At 34.2% G+C, this 20,554-nt stretch overlaps 1 protein-coding gene and 1 non-coding gene across 2 annotated transcripts; one reads left to right on the top strand and one right to left on the bottom strand.

Annotated features, from left to right (window-relative positions):
- Nucleotides 1–1,124: 1,124 nt before the first annotated feature.
- Nucleotides 1,125–19,827, bottom strand: LOC145792674 (UDP-glucuronate:xylan alpha-glucuronosyltransferase 2-like). Its single transcript, XM_082873916.1, has 3 exons — nucleotides 19,452–19,827; nucleotides 18,688–19,327; nucleotides 1,125–2,340 (listed from the first exon to the last, which is right to left on the bottom strand). Exons 1-3 carry the CDS (start codon nucleotides 19,644–19,646, stop codon nucleotides 1,403–1,405), a joined length of 1,773 nt encoding a protein of 590 aa, XP_082730042.1. The 5' UTR covers nucleotides 19,647–19,827; the 3' UTR covers nucleotides 1,125–1,402.
- Nucleotides 18,233–18,305, top strand: TRNAR-CCU (transfer RNA arginine (anticodon CCU)). Its single transcript has one exon. It is a non-coding gene; the product is annotated as a tRNA-Arg (tRNA).
- Nucleotides 19,828–20,554: the final 727 nt, after the last annotated feature.

Raw genomic sequence — 20,554 nt, 5'->3', positions numbered from 1 at the left:
CGCCAAAAGTGGTCGCCAAAAGTGCATTTTGTCGTAGTGCAACTAGGGATGTAATAATGGTCTAACCCAACCCAAGCAGGCCTCGCGGGCTCCCTTCTTTTTAGTGGGCCGAACCGAGCTGACCCATGGGCCAAAAAGTGGGGCCCAAGCCCACTTATAATAGGGCCTAAGGCCTGGGCCGCTGGCCGGGCCTAGTCAGGCCTTTTTTTATTTTTTATATTAGGAATAAAAAATTAAAAACAATTATACTAAAGTATTTTAATTAAGATTAATGAGATGTTTTGTTTGGTTATGTTTCATGGTGATATTTTAATTTAATTATGTATGACTTATATTTTTTTAAATATGAAATTATAACTAAAAAAGTATGCAATTATGTAATTTTTTTTCTTTCGAAATGAATAGATTTTGATGTTGGTAGAGGAATTGTATCACTATAACTCTATAACAACAGAACATGTTTTTTTAAAAACTGTTAATATGATGTTGATAATTTTTTAAAAACAATTTGAATCTGATTATGGGATTGTTGACTTCTGATTAACTTTTTTTTTTTTTTTTGTATGAATGATATAGTCGACGAACCTTATAATATGAACGGTTTAAATTATCGAAAAAAAATTTAAGAAAAACGCCCCACCGGGGCACCACAGATCCCTGTTGTGACTTTAATCAAAGTAGAATCCCAAATCTAGATCCATATTGGGTTTGTCTCGACGATCTATACTGTTCATTTTATGAGGGTCATTGAGTATCTTTTTCATACCAAAAATCAAATTGGTTTGGCATTAGTGACTCGATCAAATAACATTTTCTCTAGTAAAAATGTAAACGAGTTGTATGATTTAAAGATACTCCATTAATTATTTTTTTTAAATAAATATGTTTTGATCAAATGGTCAATGTTTGATCAATTTAATTTTTTATGTCAATAATATATTTGAAGGACTCTACAAGATGAATGATTTGGGCCTACAATGAATTGAATTGGACCTCTAACACTGGATTCTAAAATTACAACCAAATATTTTAGTTGTTTTTTTATTTAATAAATTAAATAAATTGACTTACAAATACTATCGAACGGACCACCCCACATAAATTAAATGAAATTTCGAAGATGATTTCCATTTAACATGTCCCATAAATAATTTCTATGCAAAAAATAGTATTGAGAACCTGGAACATGATGATAACCGAAGAGTATTTTTATGCACACGAAACCGCAGAACATTCACAAGAGTGAGTCGTCCAAGGGGTGGGTTTTACAATAGGACCCATCTGAGACTCAAAGCTTGTAAGTGTTCTATGATCAATTTCTACGCACATAATTTTGTTTTTAACAAAACAAAAAATTATGAAAGAAATTTTACAAAAAAGGGAAAAAAAAAATTTATGAAAATCAGTTGAACCGTCGTGGATCAGTGACATTAATCCAACAATGAAGATAAGGAAAACCAACTTTCCTAGCGAGCTTCCTATCCCATTCCAACTCAATCTTTCTTTGTTCCGACAAGCCACAAAACTTCTGCAAGTTGTTATCCATGGCGTCGTGGAACTTCCACCATCTGTGGTGTGCGATGTCGCTGGCATACACTCTCTGATCAGCAATGTCCCAATTACAGTCATAGTCCCTGTAACACAGCCACGGCTTTAACCCCAGGTAATGTATCGCATACAGCTTCGGAGGATCCGACCCGAATAGCTGGTTCTTCACACCCGTCTCCACTGACCCATTCGACCAAAAGTTCTTCAAAAAATTCACCCTCCTCGGCAACCTGTGCCACCACACAAACACCTCATTCAAGAACCCCTGGTCGCCGCCGTTGTACGACACGATCTCTTTGCGCCGTTGCATGAATATTTCAAATGTACAGTTGGATGGTTCTATGACCATGATTCCCGAATTGAATATCCAACCGTCGTTTCCCACCGCCGATATCTGAGGATAGTGGAACAGGAGATCCAAGCTGCGGAGTACTATGATGTCGGAGTCGATGAAGATTATCTTGTCGTAGTCTGTGAGCTGCCATAGTCGGAACTTGCTGTAGTTGTACTCGTTGTACGAGTTCTTTGCCGCTCTCGGGTTTCGGATCCTTTTTATGACTCGGATCTTCCAGCCCGCTGCTGCCAGGGCTTCGCGTTTGGGAACCGAGATGGAGTTGTCCAGGAGGAGGATCAGGTCGCGTTTGGTTCCGGTTTGGAGGAGGCTCTGGGCTAGGGCTATTGCGCCGCAAACGTAAGATTCGGAGGAATGCAGGAGTGTAGCGTAGGCTTCGCGTTTTACTACTGTATTTGTGTCGTTTCCGATATTGGATAGATCGTAAACATCGTCCACTCCTGAAATCAAAACGTGTGTTTGAGCGATTTCAACCATACATATTATTTGTTATAAAATTGTTTTGGAGCTCTAATTTTTGAACTTTAAAGATAGTTTTAGTGAGTTGGCAGTAGATTTCACCCACAGTGATGATGTTTTGGTCTTGATTTGTTTTATTTTATTTTTTTTGTTCATTGTCATGTCATTAGTGCTCCATTGAGCACCAAAATTAATAATCTGAATCATTGTTGTATTTTTTATTAGTTAAAATATAAAAAAATAAAATTTTATTTTATCTATATACTTCAATGCTATTATTTATCTTATCTATTTATACCTATAAATTGTTTAAAGAGTATCACTAAGTGCCATTTTGGGGATATGCCAAAAACGTGACTGCCAAAAACGCCAGAAAAATCATTTGACAAGTGCAAAAAACGCAGCTATAAAATTAAAAATTAGGGCCCATGAAAAAAAAATAAAAAAATAAATCTCTTATGTTGGGTAAGGGTATTTTGGTTATTTTAATTTGATTTGACACCATAAATAAATATTAAACTAAAAAGTAAAAAGTCAACTTTTTACCAACTTCCCAAATCACTTCTAAAAAAGTCAAAAAATTTGATAAAAAATCAAAAGCCAGCTATTTACCAACTTCCCAAAACAATCCTAAATCCTTCAAATGTGACTTACCCTTGAAATTTTTTATTCTAGTAATTAACTAATGAAAATGATTAAAATATAATAATATTAACTATAATAACTAACCGTCCTCATTTAAAAAGCCCCTTATTTTTAATAGTTTTGATGCTTTGTTACGCGCCTCGTCACCAAGAAAAAGTTGTCGCATAAATACACAAAACAACAAGCACAGGTTATTCTAATTTTTTACACTTAAGATTGATATTATTGTGTCATTTTAAATGGATAATTCTTAAGTATAGTATGTTATTTACTTATGTATTTTTGTGATTTAAATTACACATTTTGTAAGAACTTATGACACATTTTTATAGGGTTTTAACTTACACGAATTTATGTTAAGTTATGCGATTTTGTGAAATGACTTCCGTATGTTTATGATAACATATGTCAAATTGTGTTTTTTTAAATTTTTATGAGTTAATTAAAGGTGACTTATGTATGCTTATGAGAACTTACGTTAAGTTGTGATTTCTTAAATTTTTATAAATTAATCTACGAAAATTTGTGTTTAAATTATTCAATTTTATAAAATAACTTGCGTATTTTTATAAAAATTTACACAAATTAACGTACCCTTGCATTGCACACCTAACCACTACTGTAAGAATTTTTCCTAAATATGACTCAATGTGACTTATATATGATTATACTAGATTCATCTCATTAAGTAACATACATGTTCATCAATTAGATGGTGACTAATCATTGATGAATATACCAATATATACATAATGTATAGAAGACTAATGGAGATAGTGTTAATGCATTGTGTTAGAAATTGGGCGCCCATCTAGCATGACCCTTTGAACCTTTTGAACCTGAACCTTTTGAACCTTATCCATGTAAGTTTGAATTTTAATTCAAAACTTATTTAGATAACCATTCAGGATATTTATATCTATCATATCAAAAGATATGGATAGATGGATAGATAGATATTGGTGGTTATATATCTGATTATATATTTTAGATAATATATTGATACATCAGATACATATATCAGATACGTTATGTGGTTTTTACCCATAACCTTTTTCCAGACTCTCTCTCTGACTCTGTCCCATTAAACAACGATCAAGCCATTTTGCACTGTGACTTGTATGGGTGATACTCATTTTGTAGTATCACTCCACTGTTGGGTTCGTTGTTCAGTTTCTGGAAGTATGTGATTTCTCCGCAAGGTTCTATCACCTAAAGGTATGATCTAAATATTTTTCCCACTGCGTTATAATACTTTATGTTTTATATTGGTATCAGAGCCAATATGGGTTTTTTCGTGCTTATTTTTATGCATTAAAATATGTGTATATTTTTATATAAATATATATACATGATATATGCATGAATATTAATAAAGGAGGAAGATGTCCACTCTCATTAGATGAAGAGCGTAAAATACCTCATTTTTATGTTCAATAAATGTCATTTTTAATGCCATAAATGTATTTATTTTGAAAAATGGAGTCTGACAGTACCAAAATTAGACCAGAAAACAACCTCGAAGGCGGAGCATGTGACGCATGCGCTATATGACGCCGCCCAGCGGCTCCACGCGCATCAGATGCACTGCCACGCGCCACCACGCGCCCTCACACGCTGAGACGCGCTGCCACGAGCGCGCTGTCCGCGTTTTCATGCACGCGCCGGGCGCTGAGCCACGTGCTGAGCCGCGTGCTGTGCCGTGCGTTGAGCCGCTCGCCAAGCCGAGCCGTGCCGTTTTTCGCGCCGACTTGGCTGGTTTGACGGCTGGGAATAAGGGTCTGTTTGTTTGCTTTAAAATTTAAAATTACGTTTAAATGGTCATAAGTAATTCGTTATAGCTTTGTTTTAAGCGTGGTTTATACTGTTAGACTCAGAATTAAAATTTCTATCTTCTGTAAAATTTTTAAAATTTTATGAAAATAATTTTTTTTCCTGAAATAATAATTCATTATTTCTGCTTTAAAATGCATCTGGGTGTTGCATGATTAAGTTTCTGGGGCTGAATTTTTTATTGTAGACTACTGTTATAGTTTACTATTTACTGGTATGGTTATTTCATTTTACCAGATTCTGAAATATTTATTTCTAATTTTATGTGTGTTTATTAGTTATTTAAAATTTCAGAAAATACTAGAAAATTTCAGAAAATTTCAGAAGTGATGTACTTTCTGTTATGGCATAATTTGACTATTAAATCAGCATATTGTTATTTTTTGCCTAGAGTTACTAATATGTTGTAATTAGAATAACATGATTAATTGTTATTTGTTTAAATTCCATTATTAATTGTGACATAGCATGAGTTGGTTATGAATCTACATTATGATGCTATTGTATGGAATTAAAAATTTTTATCATGCTTTTAGACATGCCATAGTCAATGGGAGGTTATTCGGTTGAGAGAAATCTTTGTAGATTAACTCCCGAAAACCAATATTTTGCACATAAATTAAATTAAATTTTGGATAATTGTCACATGTGGCGCAAGAGATGATTACAAGCATAGCAGATTTTCGATCTTGCGATTTGTGTAATATTGTCACTATTTAATTTAGATTTTTGTGGCAAAATTATATTATGCTAATCAAATTAATCCCCATGCTAATTTCTCTCTAAATTGACTTAGCTTATGGAAGTTAATTGGTTGACCTAGACTTAGTAGAGATGTTCAAATGTAAACAATGTAATCCTATTCTTTAGATGAGCAAAAGTCTTGGAGACTTTAGGTCAGACCTTAATTGAGCCAAAGTAAGGAAACATGACTCAAAGTCGCCGTGGTTTTGTTGCCTTGTTTGGCACAATAAAAACTAATGTGTGCGCTATGGTTAGCGGCATGCTACGTAGTTTTGGTTGGCGAGTTTTGGAGTTATGAAATTATTAAGCCCTCAATAGATCTGTATATGATCTTGACTATTGAGCTGCGCAGATTGACTTTGTAATTTGACTTGTAATGATGTTGCATCATTGGATGAAGTAACATTCAAGAGTCACGTCATCTAAGAAATGCGAGCTTAAATAAATTAGTCATTATGTGTAAGACGAGTATCCAGTATGAGTAGTGCTTTCCTCTCTACCCAATTATTGAAAATGGATGGAGCAAAATTTCACGCACTATAATAGTGTGCATTGAAGTATCACTTGAAGTTAAAAGATTAGCGCTTAGTAGCTGCAAAACCTATTAACACTAAGTGAAAAGATTAGCGCCAAGTGGCTGCAGAATCTATTAGCATGGCCAACTTGTCTAAGTCTGGACACTTACTGTTTCCACACTTCAGTGTGAGACATGATGAGGTGCTTCTTTGTGTGATTCCTTTACTAGGCTAACGTTTTGTTTTGAATAATGTTTATCACTAAGCGCAAACGTTGTAGCATAGTAATGAAAAGGTCAAGCCTGACAAGGTTGTTATGACTCTAAGAATTTGAGGCATCGCTTGTGAGAGCATTGTGTTGAATTAGACTCTTTAGCCTAATTCGCGCTTAAGTTACTTCAGGAGCTGTCATAGATTAATAGCTTATTCTCTCCTTTTTGTAGATAGTAGAATTAATTGCAAGTAACTATGAAGCGAGAAATAGAGATGGCAAGAGGAGTATCGTTATCTTTCAACTAGATGCAGTAAAGTGTATGGAAAATAAAATTGACTTGAAGGTGCAGGGGATTAGTACTTACTAGTTAAATTTGCGACTTAGGCGCACTTGGTATCTCTATGACATCCTTTTATGATCTAGTGAATATGAATTAGTCGTGAGTCATTACCTAGTTAAGCCTAAACCTTTAAAACTTGTCTACGATGATTGGAATTAGTTTATGACATTAGTCATGAATCGGTGGCTTATTATACTTAATCACATTAATGAGATAATGACACGATGGTTTGAGTAGGCCTTCTGGGGCCCACTCGCTTATGACATCTCGCTCTCATATGAATGTGTAACTTTGTTCGCAATGGGTGCGCACAAGTAAGTAGGAAAACCGTTAGAAGGTCATTTGTTATGGCGCATTTAGTCCACTATGATATTTGTGACTAGATATGTGTAAGGGTATGATAGCTAAGCCTCAATCTCGACACATTTAAAGATTACAATACGCATCTGAGTCAAGACTATTTGATCTCCCATAAGTCAAAAGTTTTGAGATGATTTTTGACATTGCACATATGAGGTTGAGATCAATTAGACAACAACTTTTGTGCTTTAAGTTTTGACCAAGGTGGCGAGTATCTATTTGAGTTATTTTTTAGAAAGCTCTGTGAAGAGAAATGGATACTTAGAAAATTGATTATTCCTAGTACTCAACAACATAATGGTGTAGTAGAGATAAGGAATTAAATATTGTAAATGTTAGGTGGATAATGGCGCAAAATGTTTCCCAATTGGGAATTGCACTAGTTTGTTGCCTATATCCCTAACTAGGTGCCCTCCATATCAGATTTTACACTCCATTTGAGTAATGGGTTAGAGGAGAGTCATCTATGGGCGATCTGTAATCGTTAAGCAGCTTATCTTTTTTTTACTTCTCATAAGGTTGCGAAGTTAAGACCTAGGGCTCTATAGCGCATTATTGTATGCTGTCTTGTAAACACATAGGGTCATGTGGCGCATTATTGTATGCGGTCATGTAAACCCTCCGGGTCATGTGCATATAGGTAAGCAGCTTTGTGGTAGTGTAACTAAGTCACATAAAGTTTTCTTAGTAAATGTGACGTGAATAGAGTTTTGGAACTCTACAAGATAAAGAATTCTAAGCATAGCGCTTTATGTAGCCTAGTTGAGAATGGAAAGAAATTTCCAATATCCTAGGGACAGTGGAAGCGATGTGCCTACTAATGGATTACTCCATTAGATAAGAATACTCTACATTCTTAGTTGCGTGGTAGCGAATATGAAAATTTTTCACGTCATCACTGGGTGATTGAGAAGGAAACATTCATGATTGCTCCACAAGATGATAAAGAGCCTAGGATAATGCCAAAGGCTCTAGTCCCCTCTTTTTAGAAAGTGGATCAATGTTGCGCAGTTTAAGACAAAGTCTTTGAGGATTGATCATTTCTATAATTTGGTTGACTTTCCATTATGACATGAAACTGTTCTAAAGTTATGCGTAATTTGGATAGTCATTGTTGAGGCATAAGGCTCGCTAGATACCGAAAAGTCACACCATTGAGGAAGGTGTAGACCATGAGAAGACTTCCTCTTAGGGAGTGAAGTTATTTCGACTTAGGCTATGATTGACATAAGTTCGGAACATTGATTTATGAATGTTGTGGCCTAACTTCTCGTTGGAGAATTGGATAAGTAGATCCGTAGGGATTTACCTTCTATTTTTATGGGGAAAAGTTAGGAGCGCAAAAAGGTTGCTAGTTCCAATAAATCTTTTACAGCCTAAAACAGTTATCCAAATAGTGGTTCTTAGATTTCGTCAAGCCGCGATAGGCCAACGATGATCGATGAAGACCACTGAGGCATGATCAATGGGCCAAAAGAAGTTTTTCCTTACTTAGTCATTATGAGCCAGGAATTTATAGGGCTGTCGCCACCTAGGGCGGGCAGTCCTCTATTTTAGATATGATGGACATGGGTGATGTAATTTATATACTCGGATGTACGATCCTTAGGGATTGTTTTGGGAGAATTCTTATTTTGTCTTCAATGACTTACATAAGGAATATCCTAGAACGATTCTAGATGCAAAATTACAAACCCATTGACTTACCTATCGGTAAAAGTCAGAGCCTTAAATATTGAATGAATCCTCAGATTGTCTTTGGGAGAAACAGATAACCTATATTCCTTGATCTTTTCTTTGTTGTGGGAGCGTGAAGTACGCTATGTGGGCATATTCGGCATGATAAGTGTTATCTTTGGTAAATGGTCAATTGAGTTGTTTAGATATTGACCTTGCTCATTAGACTGTGGATAGAATGCTTTACTAGTAGTATATTAATTTGCTTCTTGTAAGATTCAATGCGCTAGTTGGGCGCATCAAGAATGAACGCAAATTGGTCATCAAAATATCTTTAGAGAGGTAATTGCGCAAGATTAGTGATCTTGAACCACTTCATGTGAGGCGCAAATGGTGGATTCCGTTGTATATGCTTATCACAAGAGGTGCTGATAAGGCATATGCTTGGAATCTAGAATTGTGCAGGCTGTGGTCATGTTTTTTAGATCGATCACTTATTTGTTGTGAGATGATGGGATGTTGACACTATTATGGTTTGTGTCATAATGATTAGCAGATGATGATGTCAATAGGCAAGATTGGCTCACTCACACGAGCAATCGCCCTTGGCGCTTGGGAGCGAGCAAGGATGAGACTAGTGGTTTCTTTTTTATTTGGAGCCAAGAGAGGCTTAAATTATCCACTATGCATGTCGCCTTGGTTACAACCAAGATGAGGTCGTGTTAAGGACCAAACATGGATGTTAGTACCCACTTTCCATGTTGTGCTTGTTATGATTAGCCAGATGCGAGATCTTATTTGGCACCTGGAAGGCGAGCAAATAGAGAATTCGGGTTAGGCGCTAGAAAGTGACTAGACTAATATATGTACGATGTATCGAGTATGACGTCACTCTTTTTGAAGAGTTACTCCACCATAGCATGTATTCATACTATATGTGCTTGGCGACTGAGTAATGAAGTGAGTGAATGGATCCCTGTTTCCTCACCGTGTGAGTTTACGTGTCATTATTGATATGACTTTCATTTATGTACCCTTTTGTGACTTTTGACTATATCATAAGGTAAGGGGTTGATGTTCTGCTACTTTGGTATGTTGTCTGCGGTCATGTATGATTCGGCCTTAAGGGACATCACTGGGAAAGCGGTCAATCCTAAACTAAATGGCATGAGGACAAAGGGAAGATCATCTAGTATTACACCACTGTTGTATATTCACTGCCGGCAACTCACATCGCTCTGTATGAGAGGCGGATTGAGTGTAAATATATTGCAAAAATTGAGAGGGTCAAACATGCTCGTTTTGAGGGATTAGAGATGTTTTTGGACTAGTGTAATTAGATGGGTTTGGGGTATATGAGACACTATTTCTGTTCTTTTTGGGTTGATGTCTCTATGCTGTCTCATTTTGAGTTTCTAGTAAAGAGCTCCCATATGCAGGTGTTCTCAGCAGTCGCACAGTGCATTGGCTAGTATGAGATTGTTCATTTTTGGGGAGATTGAGATAGAGATGTGGCGGTGTCATGCCAACTCATGTGCGAGTGGGAGATGTTAGAAATTGGGCGCCCATGTGCCATGACCCTTTGAACCTTTTGAACCTGAACCTTTTGAACCTTATCCATGTAAGTTTGAATTTTAATTCAAAACTTATTTGGATAACCATTCAGGATATCTATATCTATCATATCAATAGATATGGATAGATGGATATATAGATATTAGTGGTTATATATCTAATTATATATTTTAGATAATATATTAATATATCAGATACGTTATGTGGTTTTTACCCATAACCTTTTTCCAGACTCTCTCTCTGACTCTCTCACATTAAACAATGATCAAGCCATTTTGCACTGTGATTTGTGTGGGTGATACTCATTTTGTAGTATCACTCCACTGCTGGGTTCGTTGTTCAGTTTCTGGAAGTACGTGATTTGCCCACGAGGTTCTATCACCTAAAGGTATGATCTAAATGTTTTTCCCGTTGCGTTATAATACTTTATGTTTTACACATTGAATATGATAAATTCATTATGAATGAATCTTTGAGATGCATTATGAATGTAGAAGATACATTAATCTATCTAATGAGTTCAATAATACAAAAGATGCATTATGTATCATGAATGTAAAAGATACATTAATCTATTTAATGAAGTTCATTAAAAGAATGGATTCTTTGATAGAAAGAATACTAGTATAAATAGTGTAAGGTCCCAAACCACACTCATCATCACAAAAACTCAAGTTGTCACCACAAGAAGGCTCCCATCACCTAGAGAGAGAAAGAAGTGGTTTGAAGATCTTAGACAAATAAAGAACTTGAAGATCAAGGTCTTCTATTCAAGGTTTCTTTTTCTCAAAAGTGGTTTTCATACTATCATGGATCAAGGTATGCATACACTTATTTATATAGTAGAAATGCATATAGTTTTCATGTATAGAATTGAATCGTTAATGGTTTTTAGTTTATGTTCTACAAAGTTTTCTATCAATTAGTATCAGAGCCATGGTTCTCAATTCTGATGCATGAAACGTATAAGTATGAATTTCATTTTATGATGATGTTTTGTGTAACAAGTGCATAACCTTGATTTACACTTCTCCAATTTTATTTTTATTTTTAATTTTGGCCAATCTTTTATTCTATTGATATTAAAATAAAAATTGAAAATTATTGAACAAGTGGTAGTTAAGATAATATCTTATGCACTTATAATGTTTTGTTACACAGCTTATGAGTTGAAACATTGTTGATCAGTCCAACGGAGGTTCAACACTATGTATGTTTGAACAACCGAGATAATTAGTATAATAAATATAGCAATAAGTTTTTCGGCCCAACGGTGATAAATTTCTCACGTGCTTTAGTCAATAAAATAATATAAGACATTGAGTTTTTCTGCCCAACGGTGATAAACTCGTTATGGTCTTAATGATTATTTTATTTTATTTTATGTTGTTTATTTTTATTAGTCATCTCATTTACTTTTATGAATTGCTAAAATATATTGTCATTCTGCCCAACGGAAGGATAACTTGATTTCGTATCTAACTAATTGTGTTTTCTAGTTAGAAATATTTAACTTGTGGTGTTATTTTTATTCATGACATGTGAAAAGTAGTTTTCTTGATTATATTATGTAATGGATATTATGTGTTTGCAGCATTGAATCCTACTGCAATTAATAGTTACTTGTCTGGTATTGAAGCTTTGAGTCGAACTAATTTTAAGAAATGGAAGGAACAAATTGGAATTGTTTTAGGAATTATGGATTTGGGCCATGCATTAAGAGAGTCAGCTCCTACAAAGCCTAATGATACAAGTTCTAAGGAACATATGGCTTTATATGAAAAATGAGAACGCTCTAATCGCTTAAGTCTAATGATTATGAAAGGCTCAATTACGCCTGCAATTCAAGGAGCAATCCTTGTTTCTGAAAGTGCAGTGAACTATATGAAATCTATTGAAGAATAATTCATTGGAACTTCCAAATCCCTTGCTAGTACTCTCATGATTAAAATGATGACAATGAAATATGATGGTTTGAGTGGTGTTCGGGAACATATCTTAAAGATGAATGACATGGCCTCTCAATTAAAGGGAATGGACATGGAAATTTCTGAAGGTTTTCTTGTTCATTTCATTATGACTTCTCTTCCTGCGCAATTTGGTCATTTCAAGATCAATTATAATACGTAGAAAGATAAGTGGAAGATAAGCGAGTTAATTGCCATGTGTGTTCAAGAAGAAGAGAGGCTTAAAGCTAAAAAGCCTAATATGGCTCATCTTACCACTTTGGGTCCAACCAAAAAGATTTTCAAGAAAGGTAAAAGTAAGAAGAAGAAGAATGCAAATAATGAAACTCACAAGGCTAACGAAGAAAATAAGATTCGATGCCATTTTTGTCGAAAAAAAGGTCACATAAGAAAAGACTGTCCAGGTTTTAAAAGTTGGTTGGACAAGAAAGGTAACACTCAATGCTTTGTGTCTTATGAATCTTTTTTGGTAGGTGTTCTACCAAATTCTTGGTGGATTGACACTGGTGCAAGTATTCACATAACAAATTCCATGCAAGAATACCTTACAAGTCGAAAACTAAATAAAGGAAACGAACCATTACAGTTGGGAATGGAATAGAAGTGGACGCTGAGGCTATTGGCACCCTCCGTCTAATTTTAGACTCCGGTTTCATTTTAGATTTAGTAAACACAGTTTATGTCCCTATTTTTACTAAAAACCTAATTTCTGTTTCACAACTTGATTCTTGTGGTTATGAATTTAAGTTTGGAAATAACAGAGTCTCTTTATTTCATAATTCTCATATGATTGGTTCTGGTAGTTTATATGGTAATCTTTATTCATTGAATTTAGATTCCACTTATGCACAATCTCTTTTATCCTTTCATGTAAACGACTTGGTAAATAAAAAGAGAAAACGAGTGAATAAAATTTCATCCATGTTGTGGTATAAGTGCTTGGGCCACATATCAAGAGAAAGGATGGAACGTCTTATTAAAGACGGAATTTTAAGTTCACTTGATTTTTCTGATTTTAGTACTTGTGTGAATTGCATTAAAGGAAAATACACAAAGACAAAGAAAAAGGGTGCTACTAGGACTACTGAATTATTAGACACAATTCATACTGATATATGTCCCTTTACTGTTCCAATTATTTCTGGACATAAATATTTTATTACTTTTATTGATGACTTTTCTAGGTATACTTATGTGTATCTTATTCGTGAAAAATCAAAAGCATTGGATATGTTCAAACTCTACAAAGCTGAAGTTGAAAATCAACTTGGTAGACGGATTAAAAGTGTAAGATCTGATAGATACAGTGAATATTATGATAGATTCACTGAGTTGGTTCAAAATCCAAGTGCTTTTGCTTTATTTTTAGCTGAGAATGGTATTATTGCTAACTATACAATGCCCGGTACACTTGAGCAAAATGGTGTAGCTGAGCGATGAAACCGTACTCTTTTGGACATGAGTAACTCTTCTTTGCCAAATTACTTGTGGGGTGAAGCTTTAAAAACTGTTGTACATGTTCTTAATAGGGTTCCTAGTAAGGTTGTGCCTGTAACTCCTTATGAGTTGCGGATTGGTAGGAAACCTAATTTGAATTATTTACATGTATAGGGTTGTCCTGCTGAAACAAAATATTTTAATCCACAAATAAAGAAATTAGACCCTAGAACTATAAGTTGTTATTTCATTGGATATCCTGAGAGATCAAAGGGTTTTAGATTCTATTGTCCCACTCATAGCACAAGAATTATTGAAACTAGAAATGCTGTGTTCATAGAGGATGAAAACATTAGTGGGAGTATGAATCTCAAAAATGTTTCTTTGGAGGAAAATCGTGCTTTTACGCCTTCCACGATCATCCAAGAAAATGAAGTATCTGAACCTATTATGGATAATGTTGGTACTCAAGAGATTTCTCACATTGAAAAAGAAGTTGTCCTAGTTGCAGAACAACCTTTACGCATATCACAAAGAGAAAATAAATTAGTCATATCAGATGACTATGAGGTTTACCTAAATGAGTGTGATATAGGCTTGGAGAACGATCCTGTTTCTTATGCCCAAGCCATGAAAAATGGAAATGCAACTCAATGGTTAAATGCCATGAAAGATGAGTTAAAATCCATAAAAGACAACAATGTCTGGGATCTTGTAGAATTGCCTAAGGAAGCCAAAACTATTGGATGCAAATGGGTTTTTAAAACCAAGCATGATCCTAAAGGCAATGTCGAAAGATACAAGGCTAGATTAGTTGCTAAAGCATACACTCAAAGAGAAGGGATGGACTATAAAGAAATTTATTCTCCTATTTCTAAAAAAGATTCCTTGAGAATAGTCATGGCCTTAGTAGCTCATTATGATTTAGAGTTACATCAAATTGACGTTAAAACAACTTTTTTGAATGGTGACTTGCATGAAGTGGTCTACATGGACCAACCTGAAGTTTTTCAGGATGAAAGCAAGGAAAATATGGTTTGTAAGCTTAAGAAGTCCATATATGGTCTAAAGTAGGCATCTCAACAATGGTATCTTAAATTTCATGAAGTTCTCACCAAATTTGATTTTAAAGATAATGTGGTTGATTAATGTGTCTACCTTAAAATTAGTGGGAGCAATATTTGCATTATAGTTTTGTATGTTGATGATATATTGCTTGCTAGCAATAATTTGGGAATGATACATGAGACAAAGCAATTCCTTACGAGGAATTTTGAAATGAAAGATCTTGGTGAAGCCTCTTTTGTCATTGGGATAGAAATTTATCGAGATAGGTCTCGTGGTATTTTAGGATTGTCCCAAAGAGCCTATATCGAAAAGGTTCTTAAAAGGTTCAACATGTAGAACTGTTCAAGTAGTGTTGCCCCTGTAGTTAAGGGTGATAAGTTTAGTGAATTTCAGTGTCCTAGAAATAGTTTAGAAAGGGAACAAATGAAAGAAATTCTTTATGCCTCTGCAGTTGGGAGCATTATGTATGCTCAAGTTTGTACACGACCTGACATAGCATTTGTAGTTAGTATACTTGGTCGATACCAAAGCAATCCCAGACTTGATCATTGGAAAGCAGTTAAGAAAGTGTTGCGATATTTACAAGGCACTAAGGATTACATGCTCACTTATAAAAGAACAGACAGCCTTGAAGTAATTGGTTCTTCAGATACTGATTATGCTGGATGTAAAGACACTCAAAAGTCCACTTCTGGGTACATTTATATGCTTGCTAATGGACCCATTTCATAGAATAGCCATAAACAGTCTCTGACAACCTCTTCCACTATGGAGGTAGAGTTCATAGTATGTTATGAAGCAACATGTCATGCAGTATGGCTAAAGAATTTCATATTTGGATTACAACTTGTCGATTTAATTTCGAGGCCTTTACAGATTTATTGTGATAATGATGCTGCTGTTCGGTTCTCCAATAATAACAAAACTTCAGGAGGATCAAAGCATGTTAATATCAAGTATCTAGTTGTTAAAGAAAGGGTTCTGAATTAGACTGTTTCCATCTCTCATATTGGCACTACACTCATGTTAGCAGATCCTTTAACTAAAGGTCTCACTTTTTGGGTGGATAAACTAAACTAACTAAAGGTCTCACACCTAAGCTCTTTCAAGAACATGTTGCGCGTATGGGCTTAGTAGAAAGTTTATCATGTTTAGACTTGAAATGAGTGTATTATGTTTGTGATAAATGTTATGTTATAATCATCTTATGTTAGTAATGATTATGTTTGTTGTTTTCATTCTTCATACTTGTGCACAATTTAGAAGATGTAAACAACGAGATCGTTATAGATGAATTAGCCTTAAGCACCATTATGTTGCTAATGTCATCTCTATGATTTAAGATTCACTTATTCATGTTGATGGAAAATATTAACACTACAACTATTGTATAATCTTGATCAATGTGTAAATCACTGACTGCAATGATTTGGTGCTAATAATTTCACTGAACAGAATCTAATGGTGATGGTGCAATCTTCTAATGGGAGAACGTTAGCCATATTATGATAATCTAGTGACATAATATAATCATGCAAGCCAAGTGGGAGATTGTAAGAATTTTTCCTAAATCTGGCTTACTGTGACTTATACATGATTATACTAGATTCATCTCATTAAGTAATATACATGTACATCAATTAGATGGTGACTAATCATTGATGAATGCATCTATATATACATAATGTATAAAAGACGAATGGAGATAGTGTCAATGCATTGAATGTGATAGATTCATTATGAATGAATCTTAGAGATGCATTTTGTATCTATTATGAATGTAGAAGATACATTAATCTATCTAATGAGTTCATTAATATAGAAGATGCATTATGTATCATGAATGTAAAAGATACATTAATCTATTTAATGAAGTTCATTGAATAAATGGATTCTTTGATGGGAAGAATACTAATATAAATAATGTAAGGTCCCAAACCACATTCATTATCACAAAAACTTAAGTTGTCACAACAAGAAAGCTCCCATCACCTAGAGAGAGAGAAATGGTTTGAAGATCTTAGACAAATAAAGAACTTGAAGATCAAAGTCTTCTATTCAAGATTTCTTTTTCTCAAAAGAGATTTTCATACTATCATGGATCAAGGTATGTATACACTTATTTATATAGTAGAAATTTATATAGTTTTCATGTATAGAATTCAATCCTTAATTATTTTTAATTTATGTTTCACAAAGTTTTCTATCAATACTTTTTTTTTTTTAAAGTATTGAAATATCGCCTTAACACGGTATATAATAAATAATATTTCTAAATCAACATGGTAGAATATATATTTTTATATTTATTGTTTCTCCAATTGTTACTCTTTTGCTAGAAAAGAGGCGTAGTCTATTTTATTTATTTATTTTGAGGTATATGTTTATTTCAAGTTAAAACATTATTCATCATAGTGGTTCTTAATTTAAATATTTTCACTATGCTTATGGTGTGTTTTGTCTTGGTCCTGTTGTTTATGGAGGTTTCTAAACCTTAGGAAGGTCTTTAATGCAGCCCATATTTTACACAACCACTCAATTAAGCAATTTTTTCTTTTCTTTTTTTTAACAAATATGTAACTAATTTCTTGAAATAAAAATATTTTTATGACTAATAGTTTGAATAGTTTCTATGCATAAATTATTAACTTCAATCATGAACTTAGAGCATCTCTAACAACAAATGAAAATTTACACCAGTCATTTTTCAATAAAACCTCTCAAACTTCAACTTGAGTAATTTGTCAAATTTAATGTCAAATTATAACTTAGTTAAATTTGTCACATCAAATTTGCATGGTGATTAATGACTATAATTATAGTAAGCTCATCTAACGGTTGAAAATAGACTTTTTATTTATTTATTTAATCAATAAGAGAGGAATTACCATAAATAGTGTCAAACTCTTCTTAATAGAATTGAACTTGACACCTCACACCACTAAGGCCATGTTTGATTCACAATACTAATAGTGAGGTATTAATAATCCTATCAAATTAGTGTGGTATTAACTATCCCACCCCTACCCCATTACTAATTATCCTACAAATTTGTTGGATTAATTATCCATTGGATTAATAGTCCTAAACCAAATGTCAAAACAAACATAGGATGGTTGGGCCCACGGATTAATAATCCTAATCCCATACTTTAATCCTTCCAATCAAACATGCCCTAGTACTTGGCCAAATGCCTAATTGAAAAGAGAAATAACAATTGTACCAAAAAAATGACTTTGACACCATTAAAGTAAACTTGCAAAAAAAAAAAAATGATATTCTATTTAGCCAAAAAATAGATTTGACTTGATCAAGTTGTAAACTCTTTTTTTTTTTTTTTTGGTGTGTTTTTTCCTCAGGTGCTATCAATTTAGGTATAAACAGATGCTTAGCTGTCATAAAAGTAGATGGTCATTTTCTGGTGTAGTAGGTAGAGTACTATTATTGAAGAATAACAATCCATTTAAATATGTTTTCCAAAATCAAATTACAGAAATTGCGTCTGTAGCTCAGTGGATAGAGCGTCTGTTTCCTAAGCAGAAAGTCGTAGGTTCGACCCCTACCTGACGCGTTTTCTCTTTATTTTGCATCTTTTCTATTTGTTAATGATTCACTCCAAAAATGGCTAACAATTTTATGACAATTAACTCTCTTTTAATGTTTATGTATCTAAAAGAAAATTTAACTTTGAAGAATGGTCAATTAAATTTTTGCATCTTTTCTATTTGTTAATTCACTCAAAAAATAGCCTACAATTTTATGATAATTAACTCTGATTTAATGTTTCTCTATCTAAAAGAAAAATTAATTTTAAAGAATTAAACGATTGATCAATTAAATTGCTATAAACTCTTCAAGGAGATAGCTTATGCTATGAGTTTGAATGGTAATAGAATAAAAAAATCATGTCTGTTTGTTAGGAGGGAGTGAGAGAATATAATTAGGAAGCATACCTTTTCCCCAGAGTGGGAGAGCCAAATTGCAGGAGCCAACAGGCAGTGAAATCTTGTGCTCCAACCTCTCAATTTGGGGCTGAAAGAACCACCAGTCACCTTCTTGTGTGACCATGTCATTGCATCGAAACAGCTCCAGCATTGGCCTGCACTTGCTCAGCAGCACCACTTTGGTCCTCCCCTCATTCCACCCTCTTTTCCCTCTCTTTGCCGCCAACTTGGCCGCTATCAGATGCACCTGCAGCCTAAACACATCCCTCCCCCACCCTTCTTCTGGGTACTTGCAGGGCAATTTTGCCACTACCATGTCCACATACCCGTAATTCTCCAAGTCAGGCATTGGAATCTCCGGGCATAACGGTCCATCTATCTCTTCCTCCTCATCAATCCATTCTGGAAACAAGTCCTTCCACTCAAATATCTCTGAAACTTGCTCAAAATCAATGGGTATAGTTTCTCCATTAGTGTTCCATTCACTTATATCCTCTTCATCCATATTCACCATTCCAATCTTTGTTCCATTCCCTATATGATCATTCAAGAAGCTCGGCTTCTCTGTCTTCACTAAATTTCTCTTGGGCTTCGGATGATTGGTTTCAGTCTGTTCCAACACTGCCTTCATCTTAATCCCTTTGTCTACCTAAAAAATTAAAAAAAAAAAAATCAATCTCAACCACATGGGTTAGTAATCAAGGAACACAATTCTAATATATTTATTCAACAAAAATGACTCAATAAAAACTACTTGAATTGGCTCACCTCACCTTGTGATGGCAACCGCGCAGAGAGCACCTAACAAGAGCAGCGGCATTTTCATGGTAGACTGACGATGATGGCCAAAGAAGAAGAGTTCCATAGATGACAAATAAGAAAGCAAGGATAACTAGGTTGATTTTGATCACCAAAGCCTTTGAAGGGATAGCCTTCTTCATCTTCATCATCATCGTCATCATCGCCATCTTTTGAAGAACAGACCAAAGTCTCCAAACACCTTAAGCCAAAGGTGATATATGGTCCAAAATGGAAAACTAATATATGTCTAATTAGTTTACTTAGAACTTTAAAATATATATGTGTACATCATTAGTTAAACATAATAATAAATAATAATAAGGGGGTTTGGCTGTAGTTGTTAGAGGCAAGAGGAGGGGACAAATCAGATTAAAATTTAATGATAAGTAATTAGATAGAGATCAATTTAGAGTAACATCTGTACGTTATCCCTTTTGTTTTGGATTTCTTTCACTTCAAGACAAAAGGAGTCGGAGCTAATACACATAGTAGTATCAACAGAACCAACCTAGTTGGTATCAAATACATCTAACAGGTTTGTTTGAATTTCCAACGCTAACCCCCTTCTTTTGTCCGTAGAACACAAATAAGTTAGGGCTAGGTCCGCCTTCTCTTTGCTTTACTCGGAAACGTGAATTGAAATCGTCTAGTCTAATTGATCAGGCCTATTACAATACAAAAATTCACTTGGATGATTTGAGTTACTAATTTTTTTAGGGATAAACAAGGGATAAACCAAAATATATCCATGCATTTCAATATAAAATAGATGATAATATTATTTTTTTATTCATGTGACTAATACATTATTTAAGTGTTAGTATATAAATTGAATTATTAAGAAAATCTAATATAATTATGTCAACGTTGTGAGTCTTACTGTGTATATATATATATTTTTTCAAACCACATGGGAGATCATTGTAATTTACCTTTTGATTTACCATGTGATGTGTTCCACACATTTATTTTGAAATAATTTTGAGATGTTTTTCTTTGTGTATAGTGTTGTGTTTGATTCACGAATTTCAATAAAAATTTGAAAAAAAAAATCTAAAAGTAAGGTCTCGTTTGG

This window comes from Camellia sinensis, chromosome 6, assembly GCF_055761805.1.
Source record: "Camellia sinensis isolate YWXY chromosome 6, ASM5576180v1, whole genome shotgun sequence".
Classification (NCBI taxonomy): Eukaryota; Viridiplantae; Streptophyta; class Magnoliopsida; order Ericales; family Theaceae; genus Camellia; species Camellia sinensis.
Note: the sequence above shows the minus strand (reverse complement) of the source record. Positions and strands in the feature narration are given on the sequence as shown.

Coding starts and splice junctions, on each gene's coding strand:
- LOC145792674 (XM_082873916.1), bottom strand. CDS start 19,646: ATGGCGATGATGACGATGATGATGAAGATGAAGAAGGCTATCCCTTCA. Junction 19,328..19,451: donor TGCGCGGTTGCCATCACAAG/GTGAGGTGAGCC, acceptor TTAATTTTTTAG/GTAGACAAAGGGATTAAGAT. Junction 2,341..18,687: donor TCTCCCACTCTGGGGAAAAG/GTATGCTTCCTA, acceptor TTTTGATTTCAG/GAGTGGACGATGTTTACGAT.